The sequence below is a fragment of the Coptis chinensis genome, chromosome 4 (assembly GCF_015680905.1).
Source record: "Coptis chinensis isolate HL-2020 chromosome 4, ASM1568090v1, whole genome shotgun sequence".
Taxonomy (NCBI): Eukaryota; Viridiplantae; Streptophyta; class Magnoliopsida; order Ranunculales; family Ranunculaceae; genus Coptis; species Coptis chinensis.
The window spans coordinates 704,423-717,762 of record NC_141459.1 but is presented as its reverse complement, the minus strand read 5'-3'; the positions used below and the strand labels follow the sequence as shown (position 1 = coordinate 717,762).

The window sequence follows — 13,340 nt, the reverse complement described above, 5'->3', positions numbered from 1 at the left end:
TATACCCCTCATATTGAATCCCAGCCGTTGGTCATAAAACTTCCCTCCCTTATTATATTAGATCTGCTCGTTATATCAATAAAGACTATCAGAAATATTCATTAAAACATCTTTGACATAGTATCAGTGAAATAAGTTTTTATTTGACATTCTTATGAGATATGACATGTCTTTGTAAACATTTCAAAAATCAAAATACAATTTGACTACAAAACTGGCACCATCTTTCCTATACCATTCTTTCCCTTGTTTTTGTAGGGTGACCAGATATATTGTTTTTCTAGATTACAATTTAAAGAGATTAGTAATTTATAGGAAAACTAGGATAAGTAAAACACATAATAATGCTGTTTTTCTGTCTTTTTAGCAACATTTTACCAATTTAACCAAACACTTTTTCTTTGATATGAAGATGAAATCGATTTTAAAGTTTTTCTGGAAAGAAATATTCCTTGGGAGGAACTTAAAGATTACTTCTATTATCAACTCTTCATGTTACGATGTGTGTTTTTACGGTGCAACTTCAAGTCAAGGACTCAAGGTTTCTTTTTCCTGAAAAACCATTTCACAACTTATTAACTACTCAAACTAGTGTCAAATGGTTCCTGCGTATGACTCTCTCTCTCTCTCTCTCTCTTGTGTGTGTGTGTTTGTGTCTGTGTCTCATAATAGGGGTTTGCGAGATAAGCATCCTCTTATTCTATTGATACTCCTTAATAGCAGAACATGCTCCTATTTTCACTCCACATCAATATGTTCATGTTGAACTTCCATGTACTCTGTGTATGTATTCTTGAGTTATGCCCTTGCCAAGCGTAAATTTCATTATGCAAAACCTTTGTCAATTTGATCAACAGTAACTGTAACTGTAACTGTTTCATTCGGGAAAAGCATTTATAACTTGTTTTTTGTTTAATACAATTGCGCTCAGTGCTGAGAATATTGTCATATTTGTAGATTTTTGAACTAGCATCATTTTCTGGAAATATAAAGTATGCCCAATCTCATCCTGTTTAGTTACTTATATCTCTATCCTTGGAATCTCACTAAATGATGTAAATTTTAAGTCCATGTCCTCCATTTATGGTAGGCAGTTGTTTTTTATCTTTATTATTTGGGCTTGGTTTGAAAGCGTTAAGAAAAGTAAAGTAAAGAAAGCCTACACTTGCAATGGTAAAAATAAACACAACAGCCATACCAAACGTAGAAAGTACATCAAGTCATAGATGGCGGCCAAAAGCTGCCAACGAAGTAGTTGTCAGCCTAGAATGAATGAAGGCCCTCAAATTCGGATAGAACTAAAACGCATGGCCAGCACAAAAATAACGTCCGAAGTCAACTGTGATTGGTTGCTAAAAATAAAATAAGAACTCAAACTCTCTTTCTATCTCGTCTCTCCTGTTTTCTCTCTCTAAACCAGCCAATCACAGTCGACTTCGGATGGATTTTTTGTGCTGGGCCATGTGGTGTAGTCGCCCCCTCAAATTCTCCCCCTCTCTTGTTCTTTCTCGATCAGAGAAAGGTATATAACTAAATTAAATTTCAGGGCTACAAACGACCCCAAGTCAGAACAACGTACATAACCCAATTTCAGGGCTATATACAATCAAAACACCATGGAAGTTGAAGGCCCCCAACTCACACCCTCCCTTTTATTTGTTGCCATGTGTCCACTGTAGAACTGGAAACCGGCAAAAAAACAAATTTCACGAAGAGACAAAATTAATGAAGGGGAGAAAAAACGTGTCTACTGCTTTTCTGGATTACTTTAATTGATCCATATCGGCAAGATATAACCAGCATATCCCTATTCAATCAGAGTCCATTTCAATCTATCTGATCATGACAACCTTCACTACTTAATCATAGATTTCAAGATTATCACGCACATCCATTGTGAGTCTAATGGTTTGGTGCGGAGTACCATTGGACTTGGCCTTATATGGCCTTGAGTCCTCAGTTCAGATTGAATTGGCTTTGCATGCAATTCTCAACAAGGGAGACCCACAAGATATAAATTATATTACACAAGTGGACGATGTATTAATTCCAACATTCCCACATGGTGCGTCATTCATCCCCTATTCAATTCTCTATAAATTAGAAGCACACTACGTACACATACTCAGCTCATCCTCTGAAGTGTTTGTTGTCTTTCAACATTTCAAGAAAAATGTCTCATTTAAAAACCTTTTTTGTTATGGGATTCCTCCTAGCTATTGCTATTCTGGTTATTTCTTCTAAAGTAGCAGCAGCCGATAGTCAAACTGCTGAAGTTGGTGAGTCTGACATTAAATACGTAATGTATTAATAAAACTAATTACCTTCTTTCTTGTACCTAGTTTTTGAAATTTCCATGATGTTAAAATATGTCTACAAGCTAGGAACACTAGCAATAATCTAGTTGCAAGATCGTTTGCAAAACAAGTAGTAACTTCGAGTTGCGACCACAGTAACACGATACATACCACCGAAAGACATAGTGCTTGAGGCCGGCCTATTAGCATTGCCTAGCTCTTAGCATACCTTAAATGCCACCTTCTAGTAGTATATGTAGTAACGCCTAATTAAGTTATATGTTTATTCTCATAATTTCATTGTAGTACATGCATTATCTATTTAAGATTTTATATTAATTAAGTAATGCATTAATCATTCTCATTAACAACTCCTGTGCTATTTCGTTGGCAGAAAACAATGAGAGTTTGGAGGATGCTAAGTATGGTGGTGGTGGATACGGAAGGGGTGGATACCGTGGTGGATACGGTGGAAGGGGTGGATACCGTGGTGGATACGGTGGAAGGGGTGGATACCGTGGAAGGGGTCCCCCTGTTGGACACGGTAATTAAAACAGTGGAGGGGGTGGTTACAACGGTGGAGGAGGCCGTGGTGGGTGCCATTATGGTCGCTGCCATTGTTGCAATTACACAACCGTATGTGTCCCTAGTTTGATATAAATAAACTCACGGTGTGGTGTATATATGCCGTGTTTGTACTCGAATAACAAAAGTTGCATTGAAAATATGTTGCTTCTCATAACACTAATAACACTATTATATCACTTTGCCCTTTTTTGTCCAATTTAACGGTAACCACTCTTTACTTGTAGACACGTTACAATTTAACTTACAATGATATATCACTCTTTCTATCTATATGAACATGAATAATTTAAAGACATGCACTAGTTGTTATGTGTTTTATCTTTTTAAAATGTATAAACCATTTTAAATACAAAATAATAAATTTTAAAATTTATTTGTCAGTGGAAAATTTTGTGTTATCAACCACCAGCAAAACTGTCAAATATCATTTGCCGGTTAATGCAAATTGTGCAAACAAGCAAGGGCAAAACAAAATTTTCCCACTAGATATTTAATCCAAGCAAATTTTGAAGTGGGAAATTATTTTCCCATTATTTATTTGCCCAACAAGTAGGAAAATTTATCAAGCAGGTCCTTTTAGCTTTTCAAGAAAACACACAACACTAGCACCAGTACTAAAAGGCTGAGTCTAATGGCTCTCTATCCCCTTAAAAGTAGAACTAAAGTCAACATATTTTACTCAGTATGATTAATTTTATCAGTATATATACAAATGATTTTACTCTCTATCTTTATTTTTTTACTCAGTATATATAGAGAGTAAAATCTTTTTATATATACTAGCAAGATGCGTGCTATGCACGCGATATTAAAACAAAACTTACCGAAAAGTGTAAACATAATTTGGGTGAGCACACTTACAATTGGCATTATGTCCGAAAGCGCACACACTGGCAACCATTTAAATTTTGAATTGAATGGAACTCCGTTCCTATTTGATTTCCAGACATACCTAAGCAATAACTTTTAAGTATAGCTCCAAATAACATATACTTTGAGCCTCTCATCCTAGCAAGTACACGTTACAAACGACAAAGATAAAAGAACAAAGATAAAGGGTAGTGCATCAAAAGCATCTATGTAACGCTATTCACTGAAATCAATATCCAACCCTTAGGTAAATAGATAATATGCAACCGTAGGTATTGAATTGGAAGAATGGGACATACACTCCAGAGCTGAGTCATTTGGTTTGTTAATCAATTATCCAAAATGGAGTTACAATGGCATATGCGGCACAATGGCATACTCAGTCTACATAGTATATTACATCAATATAAAAATTAAAGTACACCAATAACAAAAAGAAGTAGGTTGCTCGACTTGTCCTTCACTATAATAGATGGTATGTTGCAACCATCTACTGCATAAGCAGACTACCGCAGGTAGAGTGAGACGGTGGGGAATCTATGGAAATCGTTCTTCTTCTTATGAGTGTTCATGCATTGGGCGTTGCTGATTTTAAAGAACACCAGCGACGTAAATGAAAGCGTAGCCCGATGTTATAGTTGTTGTTAATCTTTATAGCATTGCTGATAAATTTTATCAATTTCGGACGATTAAAAGCGTAGCTACTTGAACTTAAACATAATATAAAAGAATTTATATTGAAAATAAAACATGAAATATTTTTACCAACCCTTAAAAGCGTAGCAATTAGTGTCCCACAACACACGCTACCAAAAATAATTTGCTACCCTTAAAAGCGTTGTTGTTGCTATATATTGGCAACGGTTGAAAAAGTGTCGCTAAAAAAATATAGTAAAGCAAAAGGCCCCTTCTCTTGTGGTGACAATACCAAAACACATTTTAAATCTGTTACAAATTTAGACAACTTTTGAAATGTTTAAACAACCAACATATCAAACGCTCGCCTTAAGCGGCCCATCAACATAACTTCAACACCCACCCTGTGTGATTTTCTTTTTTGTAAGAATCTGAGATAAGGGGTTATATAGGTCGCCTCACTCACCTTAACCTTGTAGCACAAAAATTATCAGTTATATAACTAACTTAAGATAATTGGCCTTTTAATAACAAAGGCTTATCTTTTCTACTCGATAAATAATTAACACTACCATTTGGTTGGTCTTTCTAATAAGGTAAAAAAACTATATTGAGGAGTGGTACTTAAAAGTATGCATAAGTAGCTCCACTAAATCCGAGATCATTAGAAATACAGTGTGAAGTAGTCCATGGCGTATGGGTTGAGAGAGGTAAAAGAACCAGGAACATGTGTATGAATGCCCCACATTTCAGCTCAAGCATTTTTAACTCTACAAATCTATACTTTGGTAAAAATCTAACTGGAAGTCCAAGATTCTGTTAAGATGCATGTTGTAGATCGAATATAACTTTTGAGGTCAATTCTAAGCAAAGTATCTCTAAAGTGGTGCAAACTGATGAGACCGAACACGATACTCAAATCTTGATGGATCAATGAAGGAGTGAAATGCAAGGTCTGAAGGAGTACTGAGGGATGTATGCAGAGCAGTTAATGTAGTGAACATATATAGTTCCTGTGAACCACCAGATGCCTCATATATATAGATGTCACCTACTTAGTGTAGTGAACATAGTTGTGTTAATTATACATCCCTTTAGGGATGAATGGCAGCTCAAGCAAGGACTTAGTCTTATATTTTGAACTAAAATGAAGTTAAGTTCCTAAATCAATACATAAGGTCTGCCTCCCAGACAAACTTCGGTCACTTGAACTATACCGAACAAAGAGCGTTCATATGTTGACCTATAATGAAGTTAAGTTCCTAAATCAATACACAAGGCCTGCCTACATAACAAACGTTTGGTCACTTGCCAACATCACATTTACTGCACTTGCTTATGAAGACAGACTGTCCAATTGTTGATCCAGAGAATAGATTTACTTCAAACAAAGTTCATTCTAACTATCTGACAAAGACAAACCACGAAATGAACTCACAATAAGTGAAAATGGAAATATTAAGTTACAGCCCATAATGTTCAGATGTAGAAGCTCAGAAGAGCAAGATTTGACACCTAGGAGCAAAGAAGAGATCTTTAATTGAATTTGTTCGGTTATTTAACTAAAGCAAGTAGGTATAACAATCCTAATATAATTAATAAAATCAGTTCTGACCAAGCTACGGTCATAACCAAAAATGGAATCGATGAAACCACGAGCTAAATCAAGAACACCCCATATTCAATAAGCATGAATTAAGAGCATACCCAACAATCTAAAGGTTTTGCTAGGAAAAAATTTGAGAGCACGGCTTTGAAGTGAAGACCATAATCTTTATAACTATTATAATCATGCTAAAGTAGTGATGTTGCAACCTTAATCCTCCATATATATTGTCATATAAACTGAAAAACAGCATAACAACCTTGCTCGTTATTATTTTTTGTATGCAACACAGAAGCTTAAATTTCCAATGTAAACAATCAATATGATAAAATCCACTTACGAGCAAAAAAAAAAAACCATAGTTATCATACTTGGATTCCAACACACTTCAAACCACATGCGCATCCAAAGCAATTATCAATTGGTACAAAAGATTAAACAGTAGTTGTGCTGCATAAAGTAGGAAGATCTGTATGAAGAACTAACCTTGAGTTCCAAGAGACTACACCTTGATAGTGCTTGATCTTTATGAAGAACTAACCTTGTCCAAGGGGGGTATGGATTGCTTGCGCTTTAGTCCCATACTTGTGAAACACTTTTTTCTTCAACTTTGGGATGTGTTCATGAAAAATGACGCCTGCGTCAAAACTGTGAACCAACTCTAACTTGGTCTTTTAGTTTCTGAAGCTCAAGTGCAGTAGTGATCCAAAAACCATGTACCTGAAAAGCTCAATGCTAAGTTGATGAAAGTGCATGTGTGATCTCACAACTGCAACAATAAGGAGCTATAGACTTTTGACCCCAACAAAAAAGAAGATGCAAATTGCAGTGACTGAAACCTATTTGCGCCGCCTGTTTGTTACCAAGTCAGGGTTTCCTTTCCTCATCATTGCTACAAACTCATCATAATTTATTCGCCCATCCTGTGAACAAAGTGGAAATGGACAAGCGTGTAATACAAACAACCATGTTTTCATGAAATAATGACTCAAATGATACAGCTTCCTTTGATTCTTTGAAGAACCATTTGAACCATGCTCAAAATTCAGATAGTGATTTGGTTCACCTTGTGCATTAAACATACTTGACATGCGTGCTGCACCAAAATGACAATCTTTTTCAAAATTCTATAGCTCTTGAGCCACTGCAGTGCCCACTATAGGAATAAGTTGGTCTCGGGTTCATCCTAGCTAGATGAATAATTGTCGAGAAGCCCAAAATATAACTAGAATAACATTCGGTATAATAGAGTTCACACAATTAGCACTTAAAAGGAGATAGCATCAAGTCAAGCCTGAAATCAACCTAGCCTTTTTGAGCACTAAACTATATATATCCCTTATGGGACACAATGTCTAGAAATTCTTTTAAGGGATAAAACTATATCTGTAAGATAATAGGCAAACTTACATTGTCAATTAGCATTCAATTTCCTGAGCATACTACCCTATACATGAAACAATCCTTACAAAGACTTACCTGGAGAGAAAGTTTGAAAGCCCCCATACAATTTCCATGTTTTCCAAGCCGTCCTGATGACTTCTTCAAGCTCTTCATCTGGAATGCTTGTGTTTCCATCCAATGTTTCAACCCATTCCTTCCATGGAGGATTCAAAGGGTCCAAGACCTGTTAGTTGAAAAAAAAATTATGCGAATCGGTTCCTATTCTCTAATTAGACTTTTCCTTTTCTTAACCTCTTATTAAATAACCCAATTAATTATTGTTAATTAAATGGCATTTATAGTGCGTATAATTGAAAATTGCGTGGATTTGGTTTTCTAATATATTGCCACATGAAAAGACTGATTGGCCCTATTTAAAGGTGTTAAGCAATTATTTTATTTAAGGACAATATCGGTACTGAAAATTTATAAATACATAAAAAGACAAAATAGTCCTCATTAATAAATAGCTAGGCATCTGATTTTATTATTCATCAAGGGTATTATGCGTCAGAAAAAGTCCCGCATGAATTTAAGAGGCCACGATCATTATCCGTGAGCGGAGTGAACATTTTGGGAGAAGGAGGTTATGCGGACAAAAACCAACTTGGTTGGTTTCTGTCTGTCTGTCCTCATCTCCACTCCTCCTTCTCCATCTCCACTCCTCCATCTTCCTCTCCCACTCCGCTCACCCCCACTGCTTAGCAGTATACTAGTAGATATACTAGTAGTAGAGATATACAGAAAAAATTAATGATAGAGAGTAAAATCTATTGACTTTTACTCTACTTTTAAGGGGATAGGAAGCTATTGGACTCAGCCTAAGAATGTTGAGTAGAATCAAAGAATCAAAGAAAATTGGAAGCCCAGCCCAAATTAAGCACACACACAAACACTACTATTATATCACTTTGCCCTTTTTCATCCAATTTAACGGTAACCACTCTTCACTTGTTCCTCTGCAATGGCGGTTGACTTGTCAGTTGCTCGTCTCTTCTTAACAACCCCCGCCATTCCCAACACCCAATTATCAGGTGGACTCAAAACTTCAATTTTCCCGCGCATTCGCCAAAAACCATTTCTCTGCTCCAAATCCAATCGTCCTTGTTTCAAACCATTTGTCAGAACCCAAGATTCTGAACCAGAGGTACGTTAAATTCAATCCTAATTCTTTATTTTTGGTAATTAATTAGTATAAAAAAACATTCTTTATTGTAGAGTGGTAATGCCATGTTGGTTTATTCTTAGTCAGGTTGACGAGAAGACGTTAAAAGGTTCTGATTTGAAGAACCTTATTGACGCATACAAGGAGGCTATATTGAATGGTGATGAAAAAACTGTTCTTGATAAAGAAGCATTTTTTCGCAAATTAGAAGATGAGAAAAATGAATTGGCAGAGAAGGTTGGAGCGTTGTTACCAGATATTGCTTCTCAAAAGATCCCCTTCTGTGTCTCGGATAAGTAGTTCGGCCAAAACATGATAAATAGAGACTTACGAATAAAATATAAATGAGAATTGCTAGCGTCCTGCCCTCTAATGGGGTAGGACCATCCTAACCCATTACAGACAAAAGAATACTACTTGCTCACCTATTTAAAAGGTTCCACTTTATTTATTAACAAAAAAAAGACATTTGCAAACAATAAAACCTAACCCAAGTCCCAACCAGCCCCAGCTAACCACTGCTCCGGCCGCCAGATTCCAACCAAACAATTTTTTTTTTATATTTTTGCTTTTTTTTAATCCATACAACATTATTCATTTGAAATTATAAGGAGAACATATAAGTATAACATCAAAATAAGATACCTACCAATTTGAGATAAAAATCATCCAAAACAAGAGTCAATATATTCTATATTCAAAAGTAAAAAATTCTATATATTTTCAAGTGAGTCTTAAATCCAAAAATAAAGCATAGTAAGAGTAAAACTAAAGAAACCCCCTTTATTAAGTTTAGAGCAATTAAACTACTATGAGGCTCCCATTTTCTTTTAATTTCGGAATTTGGTAAGTAGTGGTGGGGCTGTGGATAGTGAGAAGAGGGGTTGGAGAAATTAAACTACTATGACACTCCCATCTTCTTTCAATTTCGAAATTTAGTAAGTAGTGGTGGAGGTGTGGAGAGTGAGAAGAGGGATTGAGACTTAAGAGGGAAATAAGAGAAGAAAAATCAAACAAAAAAAATGAATAAGGAAATACCAAGAAAGAAGTGAAAAGAAAAAACAAGATGGACGGCAGCAGTGGTGGTGATGGACGGCGGGGTGGTAATGGACTGTGGTGGTGGTGGTGCTTGAGAGAAGAGAGAAAGTGAAGAAACTTTGAGTTGATTAGTTTTAGAAAATTTTACAAGTACCTGGTCATTATGTTTTGTCTTTTTTTGGGTTAGGACGGTCCTACCCCTTTAAAGAGGCAGGACACTAGCAATCCCCAATATAAATTCAAGTTGTTCTCTACTAACAGATGGGGTGCAATGACAATTTCCCAATAGATGTTCTTGTAGGAGCAAAATTAGAACAAATTTCACAACACATGTTGAAAAAAAAAATGTTTGAGAAAAAGCACCAAGCCAATAATAAAAAAATTTGCTTACACAAACTGCCGACAACCCTACCTTTGTTTCTTTCCTTATCAGTTCATGATCAATACTCGAAGTTTGCCAAAGGAGTCCCTAAAGAAACAAAGAAGCAAATTAGGAGCGTAAAAAATCCTAATACATTGTTAAAAATCCTAGACTCTGCAACAAAATCGACATGGCATGAAGTGTATTAGTAACCACAGTAGGTCCTCTATAAGACAACTTTCTAACTCTTACAACGTGCAACAGGTTCAAGAAGCTACACTGCATAACACCACATTTAAAGTACCTAGGCTTCAAGTAAAAACTTAAACTTCGAAATCTATAAACAATGCAACACATACTAAATTGGATATCCTTAAAAACTGTCTGTAACAGAAAACTTATATGCCAAGAAAAACTTTCCAGAGTTGTGTTTGTCACATTAGAATACAGATGCTTCGCTTTTTGCTTTTTTCTTGTCTTGCTAATCGGCATAACTTGTATGGCGTACAACACATCTTATTTTCATCTTATTGACTTTTGATTTTTGGGTAGGGTGTCCACTTGTGCTGTGGTAAGCCGACCTTGGATGTAAAGAGTAGTTTCAGGACCAAAACTTAGTAAATTTGAATAACAGCGAATTGTGGCTGGACATTATATAATAGCCAAGTTCATCAAGTGACTTGATTCCCTCAATCATGGCTGAAAAATGAGTTGAATGGTGAAAATAAATAATGAAGGATGTCTATGAAGGTTGATGCCATTAACTATTTACCATGATCAAGACTTCATAACTTCCCAATGTAAACAATAACAAAGACTGTATCATGAATACAAAAAAAGAATCAAGTAACCATCATATTTCTACTTCTTATGGAAATCATCTTATTGATAACTGTTATCATAATCAAACAGAACTAGAGTATTTTATAGAACTTATTGCAAAGTACACTCATGTACCTGACCCCACGCCAAACGACCCATAAAAGAAAACAAAACCGAACGAAAATTAAACTAAGACAATAAAAGCAAACGTTAACATAAAGAAGGGACTGTTATCATGTGAATAGGTGTAGAACAAGCTCACACTTCAATTACAGGTTTCAGAAATGGAGTTGCCTTCTCAATTCCTGTGATGTTTGCAAGGGACTGTACAAATGCTATTGGGATCATGAAAAAGAAGGTAAGGAAGAAGAATGCAACATCTATAATCAACCTCCGAATTGTAAGTGTAACAAAAGGAACTACAAGGTTGTGCCAATATACATCTCGCGGTTCTGGAGCCCATTCTGTTAACCACATAGTGGGATCTCTGGATTATTGAGTTTGTGCAGAAACAACAGCACCCCACCGGCTTTTGAAGAAAACAAATGTTGCTGGCATGATAGACTTAGGGTTGCTTATAATCCTTTCTCGCTCTGCCTCTATCTGCCATTGCCTTCGGTTGTGGGCTTCTGGGAGAGAGAACAAAAGTAAAAACGAAGGGTTTTCACCACAAATAAACAAAGGGTTTTTAATTTCACAATTAATAATCTAATTAATAATACCTCATTAATTCCTAATCCACGTTAGATTTAATTACTTCATTAATTCTTTTCCACGTGTCTTGAGTTTTGACTCTCGATTTATACCCCTCATATTGAATCCTAGCCGTTGGTCATAAAACTTCCCTCCCTTGTTATATTAGATCTGCTCGTTATATCAATAAAGACTATCAGAAATATTCATTAAAACATCTTTGACATAGTATCAGTGAAATAAGTTTTTATTTGACATTCTTATGAGATATGACATGTCTTTGTAAACATTTCAAAAATCAAAATACAATTTGACTACAAAACTGGCACCATCTTCCCTATACCATTCTTTCCCTTGTTTTTGTAGGGTGACCAGATATATTGTTTTTCTGGATTACAATTTAAAGAGATTAGTAATTTATAGGAAAACTAGGATAAGTAAAACACATAATAATGCTGTTTTTCTGTCTTTTTAGCAACATTTTACCACGAATCAAACACTTTTTCTTTGATATGAAGATGAAATCGATTTTAAAGTTTTTCTGGAAAGAAATATTCCTTAGGAGGAACTTAAAGATTACTTCTATTATCAACTCTTCATGTTACAATGTGTGTTTTTACGGTGCAACTTCAAGTCAAGGACTCAAGGTTTCTTTTTCCTGAAAAACCATTTCACAACTTATTAACTACTCAAACTAGTGTCAAATGGTTCCTTCGTATGACTCTCTCTCTCTCTCTCTCTCTCTCTCTCTCTCTCGTGTGTGTGTGTGTGTTTGTGTCTGTGTCTCATAATAGGGGTTTGCGAAATAAGCGTCCTCTTATTCTATTGATACTCTTTAATAGCAGAACATGCTCCTATTTTCACTCCACATCAATATGTTCATGTTGAACTTCCATGTACTCTGTGTATGTATTCTTGAGTTATGCCCTTGCCAAGCGTAGTAAATTTCATTATGCAAAACCTTTGTCAATTTGCTCAACAGTAACTGTAACTGTAACTGTTTCATTCCGGAAAAGCATTTATAACTTGTTTTTTGTTTAATACAATTGCGCTCAGTGCTGAGAATATTGTCATATTTGTAGATTTTTGAACTAGCATCATTTTATAAAGTATGCCCAATCTCATCCTGTTTAGTTACTTATATCTCTATCCTTGGAATCTCACTAAATGATGTAAATTTTAAGTCCATGTCCTCCATTTATAGTAGGCAGTTGTTTTTTATCTTTATTATTTGGGCTTGGTTTGAAAGCGTTAAGAAAAGTGAAGTAAAGAAAGCCTACACTTGCAATGGTAAAAATAAACACAACAGCCATACCAAACGTAGAAAGAGCTGCCAACGAAGTAGTTGTCAGCCTAGAATGAATGAAGGCCCCTCAAATTCTCCCCCTCTCTTGTTCTTTCTCGATCAGAGAAAAGGTATATAACTAAATTAAATTTCAGGGCTACAAACGACCACAAGTCAAAACAAGTACATAACCCAATTTCAGGGCTATATACAATCAAAATTCAAAACATCCTACACCATGGAAGTTGAAGGGCCCCCAACTCACACCCTTCCTTTTATTTGTTGCCATGTGCCCACTGTAGAACTGGAAACCGGCAAAAAAACAAATTTCACAAAGAGACAAAATTAATGAAGGGGAGAAAAAACGTGTCTACTTATTTTCTGGATTACTTTAATTGATCCATGTCGGCAAGATATAACCAGCATATCCCTATTCAATCAGAATCCATTTCAATCTATCTGATCACGACAACTTTCACTACTTAATCATAGATTTCAAGATTATCACGCACATCCATTGTGAGTCTAATGGTTTG

General features: G+C 35.6%; 1 protein-coding gene and 1 long non-coding RNA gene across 2 annotated transcripts; one reads left to right on the top strand and one right to left on the bottom strand.

Moving 5' to 3' along the window:
* Window positions 1-4,803: 4,803 nt before the first annotated feature.
* LOC147500977 (uncharacterized) lies at window positions 4,804-8,920 on the bottom strand. Its single transcript, XR_015221207.1, has 3 exons — window positions 8,859-8,920; window positions 7,477-7,624; window positions 4,804-6,920 (listed from the first exon to the last, which is right to left on the bottom strand). It is a non-coding gene; the product is annotated as an uncharacterized LOC147500977 (long non-coding RNA).
* Window positions 8,249-9,779, top strand: LOC147500976 (uncharacterized). The gene is made up of 2 exons (XM_086606004.1): window positions 8,249-8,587; window positions 8,693-9,779. Exons 1-2 carry the CDS (start codon window positions 8,405-8,407, stop codon window positions 8,903-8,905), a joined length of 396 nt encoding a protein of 131 aa, XP_086462130.1. The 5' UTR covers window positions 8,249-8,404; the 3' UTR covers window positions 8,906-9,779.
* The last annotated feature ends 3,561 nt before the right edge of the window (window positions 9,780-13,340 follow it).